Below are 10,045 nucleotides of genomic sequence, written 5' to 3'. Positions count from 1 at the left end.
TGCCTTTCAGTAGTCACTATCGTGCCCATCAAGTAACTTGGTGGGTGGGTTGCCACTGTGCAACCTCATGTTTGTCATGCGACCCATAGCAACCAATCACCACCAATCTGATTCTAGTATGAGAGGTTGGATTTCACAATAAATAAAAATCTTAAGTAATAAGTATAATTAATTGAAATTTCCCTTTTTAAAAATATGGTTTATTTGCAAAATAGTTTAATCATTATTTATATAACTTGGAAAGTGAGCCACTAAAAACCTATCTTTGGCCCAAAGAAGTATAACCTGTTTTAATTTTGGCCCCTACCTACTGCCCAGTTGTGCAAGTCTGCTCTATGCCTTTGGAGCTGTGGACAGAGGAGGACCTTGTGAATGTTGGGGGTCTGAAGGAATTCCCATTAGCATCCTAGCAATGTCCTTGTTAGAGCTAAGATCAGTTTCTGCACTGACGGCCAATGACAGACAGGACAAGGATTGGCAACTCCATAAGGAGCCCAGAAAAGACACACCAACGCCCAAGGAGAACTCCTTTAGCACCTCATAAAATAGAGTAAAGAACCAGCGAATTACCTTTTTTTCATGTGTTTTTTAACTGTGAGCCCACTTTTCCTTAGACTCTGTATGTACTTGTGTGGGAGTGTGACTTTTGGTGGAGCCTCTTTTGTACCAACTACTGTTACAACACCACTTTAGTAAATAGCTTTTTCTAAACACTAAGTCTGGCTGATTGTTAATCAACGCATAATCATGGAAAGAAACTCATCAATAGGAACTCATGAGTAGTAGCACTAAGAAGAAGCGTCCCCTCAACCCCCACCCACCTCAGATCTACCCCTATGACCCTCAGGTGTGTTCGCAGAATAGTAAACTTATTCTGGGGACCTGACTCATCAGAGCAAGTGAGAGCTAGGGTAGTCATTCCAGAGTATGAAATACACATGAACACACATAAAGATGTATTTTCTGGTTTGACACTGTTCCTTAACTTCCACTGCTATGAACTGGTAATTTGTAATTTATAATTTTAGAGCAGGTGGTCTTACCTATTTTTGTGTGTCATGGAACCCTTCTCAAAATAATATTTTTAAATGCATAAAATAAAATACAAATGGAACCAATTTGTTATCAACCTGTTAAAAAACCCCAGGTAAGTCCACTGGACCCCAAGTTAAGGACTTTCCTTAGAGAGTTGTCTAGATTTGCCCAGTGTCCTACAGCTAATCAATGTCAAAAGCAAGCCTTCAGCCCATGCCTTCTTGCCTCTATTGCCTGTCTTCTGTGTAGTCTATGGTTCCCACCCCTCCCCACCACCCCTTTTAAGTAAACTCCTCTGGCTCCAGATCATCTCCAGGCTCTAATATAAAATCCTCTCTTTGGCATTCAGTCACTTATGACCTATCCCTTCCCCTTACATAGTAAGTGATATATAAATGGGAGCTATTTTATATGGAAACATGTTTTGCATGACTTTACACATATGACTGATGCATTGCTTTCCTTCTCAGTGGCTGGGGGAGGGAGAAAACTTGGAACTCAAACATTTTTAAAAATTGTTGAAAATAAATAATACAAATTTTTAAAAGTTAGCTTTTTATTAGTTATTATTTTATTATTTTATTAGCTATTATTATTAGTGCCTAATAAAACTTATTTGATTTTCAAGTAATTATTGCCAACCTAACGCGAACGGCGTCCTTGCTAATCTCTCAAAAAATGGGGGGGGGGAGAACAGGTTCCTGGAATAAAAATAAAAATAATGAAAACAGCAAGCCTTTTGCAAAGCGCTTTATAAATATTATCAAAGTATGTATTTTGTACGACGCTAGTCACATCCTTTCAAAAGGAGGGGAAAGCCCCGCATACTGCAGGATTTTAATAAAAATGAACTTCATTTCTCCAATGTTTTGTTTTCAGAATTTTCATTTGGAGGAAAAAAACGAGGGCAGGATGAGATGATTTGACTGTCATTGCATCCCGTAGGCCTGAGTAGCTACAGAGCCGCACGTCAGCGTGAGGGTGGAGCCTTGGCCAGGGAGGAAGGGGGGGGACCACAACGCAGCGCGTATTTCCGGTGAGCCAAGCTTGACGCTCTGGTAGCAGGTGTGTGAGCTGGGAAAGTGGGGGAAGGGCGCGGGAGGGGGAAGCGGAGACCCTGTCGGTGTCCGCGCGTCGGCTTGTGTGCACATGCGCGCTGTAGGGCTCGAGCACTTCCGGCTGAGCCGGGGGAGTCCATTTCTCTGGAGGGGGGAAGCGGGCCTCGACTCTGAGGGCGGAGCGCGGGAGGGCAGGACCTGAAATACCCCGCCTTCCACACTTCCAGCACCCCTTAGGTTAGACTTGCTTTAGCTATTCGTCGTTTTCAGTCATTTTTCAGTCACGTCTCTCGCTTGGTGACCTTATTTGGAGTTTTCTTTACAAAGATCCTGGAGTGGGCTGCCGTTTCCTTCTCCAGCTCATTTTACAAGATGAGGAAACTGAGGCAGACAGGTTGGAGTGACTTGGCCAGGGTCACGCAGCTAATAAGTGTCTGAGGTCAGAGCCCCAGGGCAGGCGCTCTGCCCACCGACCCACCTCTCCGCCCCTATTTCATGGCTTGTAATGGATGAATTTAATCAGATTATTGCCTGGCACCTGGCCAGATCTGAATTTTGATCTAGGAGAGGGGAATTTGGGGGTAATGAACCGAGAGCTGGAGAAGACGGGGGACGAAGGAGTCCCGCCGCAGACACATGGGTCACTAGCGATGACCCGTGGCCTGTTTCCCCGGACCACTCCCTAAAACCACAAATTACAGAGAAGGGGCCGGTGTGCATGAAATTGAGGAAAATCTGCTAACCACGAGCTCCTTACTGCAGTGAAAGCCCGGGGCTAGTACACATGTACGTGCACATACTCATACACATACTCATACACATGCGTTTTTTTAAGGGTCACAGTAAAAGTGAAGGGTAAATTTTTAGTTTGGTCCCTTTTGGAGATTTACCAGAGGTGGTTGGCCCAGGTGGAGAGCAGCTGGAGGGAACCTTAGTAGGGCAGAGTCAATTCAGAAAGAGACCAGCCCTTTATATTCCCCTAGTGTAGAAATAACAGGACCTCAGACGCCAGTGAGATCAGGTCACTTCCTCAGGGTCATAATTGTCAAAGAGACCATTGAGAGTAGTAGGCACTTAAATTGGGGAATGGCTGAACAAGTTGTGATGGAATACTGTTGTTCTGCAAGAAATGACAGCCTTTCAGAAAAGTCTGGGAAGATTTCTATGAACCCATGCAAAGGGAAGTGAGCAGACCCAGGAGAACATTGTACAGGAGAAGACATAGATGTGAAAATTAGACAAAGCTGAATTCTTCTAGACTTCTGACACACTTGACACTGTTGACTCAGACTTCCTGTGTAATCTCTTCTGTCTAGGTTTTTAGTACACAGCTCTTTCCTTATTCTTTTATTTGTCTGATCCATTTCAGTTTCTTTTGCTTGGTCTTCATCTGTGCCCACCTATGAGCAGGTTTATCTTGGAGCGCCATCTTGGTCCTTTTCTTTTTACAGTTTTCTCAGAGATCTCTCATTAGCAATCCTGGATCCAGTTAGAGTCTAAATGCAGAGAACAATGAAATCCACATATCCAGACCCATTTTCTTTCATAAGCTCCGTTCCCAGTCACTATCAGCCTAGGGTACATCTCTACCTGGATGTTCATAGATTTTTCAGGCTCAATCTGTTCGAGTGAGAGCATACTTTTTTCTTAAACCCGCCAATCCTTTCTTAACATCTTGGTTTCTATCAAGGGCAACCCTTTCCCCCTTTTGAGCCACCCAGTTAGTTGTCTAGTCTTGTCATTACTACTTCCATAATATTTCTAGTATCTGTTTCTCTTTACTTACGTGACCACCACCTTGCCTAGACAATTGCAGTCTCCCTGCCTTTAGTTTTTCCCCTCGTAAATACATCCTCCATATAGCTACCGAAATAATCTTTCTAAAAACACAGGTCTTGTCACTCCCTTGCTCAAGTAGTTTCTGTGTCTCCCTTTTTACTCTGAATGTGATAAAAAAAAATTCACTGTTAATCATTTAAAGCTATTCATACTCTGATTCCAGCCTTCCTTCCCCCCCCTCAGGCTTTTTATTTTTTTTAAACATTTATTTTAAAAATTTTAGTTCCTAATTCCCTCCCTTTTCTTCCAGCCTTTCTACAGCTCTTTGAGAAAGCAGGATAACTCATCTTACATGTGAAGTCATGCAAAACATTTCCATATAAGTCATGTTGCAAAAAAAAAAAAAACCCTAAAACAAGAAAAATAAAATGAAAAAAAATATGCTTCAATCTGCATTCAGAGTTTATCAGTTTTCTGGAGGTGGATAGCAGTTTTCATCATGAGCCCCTTGGAATTATCAGTTGTCATTGTATTGATCAGAGTAGTTTAAGTCTCTCAGGATTGGTTATTGTTACAATATTGCTCTTTTTTAAAAAAAAAAGCAATTGGGGTTAAGTAACTTGCTTGAATCAAGGTTACAAGGCCAGGTGTTTCTGAGTGGGTGCTAAGTGTCTGAGCCCGCTGTGCCACCTGGCCGCCCCTACAATATTGCTCTTAACATGTGAAATGTTTTCTTGCTTCTCCTCACCTCACTTTGTATGAATTCATATATCTTTTCCCAGATTTTTCTGAAACTATCCTTTTTGTCATTTCTTATAGCACAATAGTATTCCATTATAATCATATACCATGACTTGGTCAGCCATTCCTTAACTGATAGACATCCCCTCAATTTCCAATTCTTTGCCACCACAAAAAGAGGTACTATAAATATTTTGTGCACATAGGTCCTTTTCCTTTTTCTTGGATCTCTGGGATACACACCTAGTACTGATATTCTCTAGTAGCGAGAACAAATCCTTTTATTAAGGGGATTTGTTCTGTGAAGTTTGGATTCTGTCAAAGGGCCACAGTTGAGAACCTAGAGGACCACATATAGCCTTGAAGCTTCAGGTTCCCCACTCCTGGTCTAGCCTATCTCTCTAGACTGATTTCACATTCCTTCTTTCCCCCTGTCCCTATCAGCATTCCAGTCTATTTGCTGTTCCCCTTGAATTATATTACATTTTCATTCTCTGTGTCTTTGGACACAAATTGTTCACCATGCCTGGAACACCCTCCTTCCTCTTCTCTATCTCTTGGAATCCTTATCTCCTTTCAAGTGCCATTGCCTACATGAGGTCCTTCATGATCCCCTCCATTTTTAGTGTGCTCTCTACCCTGCAATATTACTTTGCATTCATTTTGTATATATTTTTTATTTATTCACCTGTATACATGTTGCACAGAATAGGCACTGGATAATAAATTTAATAAATACTTGTTGAAATAAATTTATTTAATAAATAATAAATACTTGTTGAAATGAAGAAAAAGGACTTAGGATGTAAGAACTGAGTCAGGGTTACATTTGAATTTGTAATAATAAGGGCTAACATTTATATAAAGTTTACTATATGTCAGGCACTGTACGAAGTGCTTTACAATTATTATCTTATTTGAACCTCATAACACCTCTGCAAAATAGGTGCTATTATCATTACCCCCATTTTGCAGATGAGGAAACTGAGGCAAACAGAAGTTAAGTGACTTTCCAGAGTCACACAGCTAGTAAGTGTCTGAGGCCAGATTTGTATTTAGGTCTTCCTGACTCCAGGCCCAGAACAGTCTCCACTATGCCACCTAAGATCCCAAGTCTTCTTTTCTGAATAACTTGAAACATTTGAGAGATCCCAAACTTTGGAATGTGTTGAGATGTCAGAGTAAGAGTTGGATGAGCACCTTTGAAAAGTGATGTTAAACCAATGGTAAGACTGTGTTGGAAGAGTGCTGAAGTGTGTCATTAGTTCTCCATAATTATCTTATGTTCATTTACTTTCAGATACTTCCTCCAGTGCCTAAAGGCTGACAAGTTGATTTGTTAGAATTTTGCCCAGGGAAATTATGTCAGGTCATTGCAGATCTTGTGCAAAGCCCTGATGTCAGCACTGAATCCTCAAGCATTGGTGGCAGTAGCTCAGAAGACTCTGGGTGTGGGGAAAAGAAGGGGTCCACCTCGAGCAGTTTGCCTACACCTGGCTGGAGAGGTCAGAGCTGTTGCCAGGGGGCTGAAGCCAGCGGTCCTGTATGATTGCAATGCTGCAGGGGCCGACCAAGTTCAGAGATATGTGGGAGAGCTACAGAGGCTGGGCCTCTTGCCCCATGCACTGCACATTCTGGAGTTGGAGGAAAACATCCTGATTGTTAGTCCTGGGCAAGTGTGTCAGCATATACAACAGGTGCTATGCAGCCCTATGACCTTCGTGGATATTTCAAGCTTCAGATCTCACCCTGCCCTCTGCCCACTTGATGAGCTTGGAGATTTGAAGGACCACTTGGCTGAAATTATGACCCATCTACAGAGCTTGGAGGGAAATCCCCTCTTGCCCGTCTCCCGAAGTGAGTTTTCTTCTGCTGGCTGGAATCTTTGCACAGTATTTGGGATTCTCCTGGGCTATCCTGTCCCCTATTTTTTCCACCCAGCCCAAGGGGACAGCAATTGCTTGGCCCTGATCCCACTGCGTGTATTTACTGTTCGAACTTCATGCTGTTGGCTCACAGGCCTCTCCCAGATTCAGCTCTATTCTTTCAGTGTCCCAGAGAGCTTGTACCCAGCCCTGAAAGACATGCTAGACATGTGGGAGGAGGACCTCAGGGCTCGATATGGGGCTCAGGGTGATTTTGCTGATCTTACCATTTCCACTGAAGTTGTCACATTGCCTTCAGTGGTACTGTGATTCTGATCTATTTCTATCTGCTAGGCACTCAATAAATGGTGATGATTAGCTCTGTGATCATAGGCAAGTCCCTTAACATCTCTCAATGTGAGTCCTTGTCTGTATAATGGGAGTAAGAATACTTGTACTATCTACTTCACAAAGTGGTTGTGAGGAAAAATGTGGTGGTATAATTATGAAGTGTGAACCCTCTAAGGGGGGCAGACTGTGATGACATCAAGTCCTTTGGTGTCTTTTTTTCTATCCAGTAGAAAGAGGACGGGAATGAAGAGATGGTGGGGAGTGGGTTATCTCTTCTGGGGAGAACAGTTTTTGACTCAAGATATTTTTTTTTTTGTAGTAGCCTTGTGAATAACAAACAACAAATTCCACCTATTGTTTGCTTTTTGGTGTGACTTCTGGGGCAAAACTGAATAAATCTTGAATTTTCTTCCATGGGACAGCTGCAGTGTCCATTCCCCCCCCCCCCCAACCCCCTGGCCCATTCTCTTCTTTAGTCTAAACATCTGTGGTTCTTTTGACTAATTCTTATTTGGTATGAACATGAGGCCCTCCTAGTATCCCTTTGGACACTCCCCAACTCATTAATATCCTTAAAATGTGATTGTCAGAAATGAACATAATGCTACAGGTGTGGTCTGACCACATCTAGTGAAGTTACTGATAAAATGTCAGCTGTCAGTCAGCAGCACACAGTGGATACCCAAAGACTGAGGTTATATGAAATCTGGTGGAATTTATTGACACATGCCAAAGTAGTTCTCAAAGTAAAACAGATCAGAATTTCCCCGCCCCCCCCCTCCAGCCCCCAGCAACATGAAATGGAACAAAACAAAACCCCTTTGAATCTTCTGCTGCTTCACTGCCTCTCCTTTCAAAGCACTTCTTTTTTCCAGCTGTTGCAGGGCATTCAGATCACCACGCTGCTTGTGTTGGCCAGAAATCCTGCTAGTGCTGTAGCAATCACTACTATTAGTATAGGGAGCCAACAGCCACATTGTCTCTGAAATGGGGAAAAGAAATAAGTTGGCTGGAGCCTGGATCTTCCTCTCCTTTGGCAGAAGGAAAAGCCCAATTAGTTGCAGTCTGCCTTGCATTTAAAAAGAAAGCCTTGCAGATGGCCACTGGCCTGGGCAGGGACAGGGCAGAGCTCAGTTGATAAAATGCTCATGTGATTGATATCATGACAGTTATGCAGCATTTTATAAAAAATAAATCAGCGGCATTTACTTTGTCCTCATTCACATTTCCCACATTTCCTGCCCTCTTACTTCTAGCCATTTCCATCTCATCTCAGAATATTATGCCTGTTGTAGATAGGAATTGAATCTGTAATCTTATTGACAGAGGCAACTTGTGGGTGAAGAAACTACTTTGACCAATGCAGGTTGGCACCCTCAATGCATTTCGTAATCTTAGAGAGTTGCCTAGAACACTGAGGCGTTAAGTGACTTACTACTAATAGTCATACAGCCACTATGTGGCTCAGGCAGGTCTTGGATTCAAGGCCAGTAGATGTATCTGTAATCTTTTTTTTCTTCTAGTTTTAGAATCTCAAGAAATCGAAATGAAGAAGAAATAGAAAGGACAAGCCACTGAGCTTTTAAACTTCGTTATCTAATTCCTTTATGCTCTTGGTACCTGTAGCATGTGGTTGAAACAGTGGGACAGACTAGGTAGGTAGTGTGGGCTGCTAAGTTGTATCTGCAGTGAGTTACTGCAGGCATCTTTAGGGGCTGGAGGGTCAGTGGAGAGGGGGCCTCAGTCTTACTTTGCGGGGTGGCTGTTGACCCCGGTTCAGCTCCTCTCGGCATTGCTGTAACTTCCTCAGGCAGGAGAGGTACTCATCGCTCAGGCTGTCCAGCTCCAAATGTAACTCTCCACACTGAAGATAATAATATGACCATAGTCATTGTTATTTCCTTTGCCATCCTCCCATAATTCACAGTCTTTCAAGCCTTTTTTAGTTTTCCTCACAATGTGGCAGCAACTTCAGGACTTTAAAGAAGGAGGGGGCCATGGCCCAGGTCTATTAAAACCTGTATATCAGACATTACTTTTTAAGATTTATCATTTCCGGGGCAGCTAGGTGGTGCAGTGAGTAGAGCACCAGCCCTAGAGTCAGGAGTGCCTGAGTTCAAAGCCGGCCTCAGACACTTAACACAAAAACTAGCCATGTGACCTTGGGCAAGTCACTTAACCCCAACTGCCCTCCAAAAAGCGAAAAAACAAACAAACAAAAAACCCAAGATTTATCATTTTCCCTGGTAGTGAGATTGTGTGTATGTGAGTGCGCACATATACATATGTGAGAAACATACGATGGCATCACAGCATAGGGAAAGAACAGTGAACTTGGAGTCCTGAGTTAGATGTTTATGTTCCTGCTTTGCCACTTAGTACCTGTGCCTTTGATTCAATTTAGCAAGCATTTATTAGATGCCTATTGTTTATTATGTTTGGGGGATAGGGATAGGATTAGGATCTTCAATTTCATTGCTGTGGGGATCTCCCACAGCAGAACTTTTATAACACAGGTTGGCAGTTACCTAGAGCACCACAAGCTTAAGTTACTTATCTAGGGTCTCTCAGCCAGTCTGCATCAGACAGGTAGGACTTGAACTCAGGTCCTTTTGGTTCCAAGGTTAGCTTTGTATATGCACTGTATATATGCTGCCAGGCTGCCTGATATTGGAATGCAAAGACAAAACAAAAGCTGGCTCCTGCTCTCAAGAAACTTATATTCAATTGCTTAATCCCATTGAGCTGCAGTTTATTCATCTATAAAATGATGATAATCATACCTGTTCTGTCTACCTCACAAGGCTGCTGTGAGAATCAATGAGAAAATAAAAGTCAACAAGTCATTTATGTAAGGACTTATAATTTATAAAATATTTTCCTCCCTGGAAGGCAGTTAAGTAAGGAATATTCCTTATGCTAACACCATTTCACAGCTGAGAAAAGTGGCCTCTAAAAAAGAGACTTAAACCACGATCACACTGTTAGCAAGGGTCAGAGTCAGAACTCTAACCAGATTCCTTCCATGACACCATAGCTGCCTCTCTATGGATCTAGAAGCTTCTTGGAAAACTCAGTTGTTGTGTAAGTGTGAGGCACTGTGTGACTTAAAGCAGATGTGTCAATATAATTGGAGAAATTTTTAACAAAATAAAAATACAATAAAACATAGATAATATTACATTTTAAAACTAAATCAAGATGAGGCCCACAGGG

General features: G+C 42.4%; 2 protein-coding genes across 5 annotated transcripts in view; one reads left to right on the top strand and one right to left on the bottom strand.

Annotated features, from left to right (window-relative positions):
- Positions 1 to 2,059: 2,059 nt before the first annotated feature.
- CUNH1orf74 (chromosome unknown C1orf74 homolog) lies at positions 2,060 to 7,243 on the top strand. The gene is made up of 2 exons (XM_069074786.1): positions 2,060 to 2,100; positions 5,914 to 7,243. Exon 2 carries the CDS (start codon positions 6,011 to 6,013, stop codon positions 6,806 to 6,808), a length of 798 nt encoding a protein of 265 aa, XP_068930887.1. The 5' UTR covers positions 2,060 to 2,100; positions 5,914 to 6,010; the 3' UTR covers positions 6,809 to 7,243.
- Positions 7,244 to 7,363: 120 nt separating this feature from the next.
- The window catches only part of TRAF3IP3 (TRAF3 interacting protein 3), a 37,615-nt gene continuing 34,933 nt past the window's right edge, over positions 7,364 to 10,045 (bottom strand). For all 4 annotated transcript variants that reach the window (XM_069074780.1, XM_069074781.1, XM_069074783.1 and 1 more), the window contains 2 exons: positions 8,580 to 8,693; positions 7,364 to 7,811 (listed from right to left, as the gene is read on the bottom strand). In XM_069074780.1, the coding sequence (XP_068930881.1) occupies positions 7,719 to 7,811; positions 8,580 to 8,693 (207 nt within the window). In that variant the 3' untranslated portion in view covers positions 7,364 to 7,718. The remainder of the gene's footprint in view (positions 7,812 to 8,579; positions 8,694 to 10,045) is intronic.

Source organism: Petaurus breviceps, unplaced genomic scaffold (assembly GCF_028583685.1).
Source record: "Petaurus breviceps papuanus isolate PSGF00001 unplaced genomic scaffold, PetGlider_PUasm1.0 90895, whole genome shotgun sequence".
Lineage (NCBI taxonomy): Eukaryota > Metazoa > Chordata > Mammalia > Diprotodontia > Petauridae > Petaurus > Petaurus breviceps.
The sequence above is the reverse complement of the archived record's forward strand: the minus strand, read 5'-3'. Positions and strand labels throughout refer to the sequence as shown.

Excerpts from the sequence above, each read along its gene's own strand:
- CUNH1orf74 (XM_069074786.1), top strand. The coding sequence starts at position 6,011 with ATGTCAGCACTGAATCCTCAAGCATTGGTGGCAGTAGCTCAGAAGACT.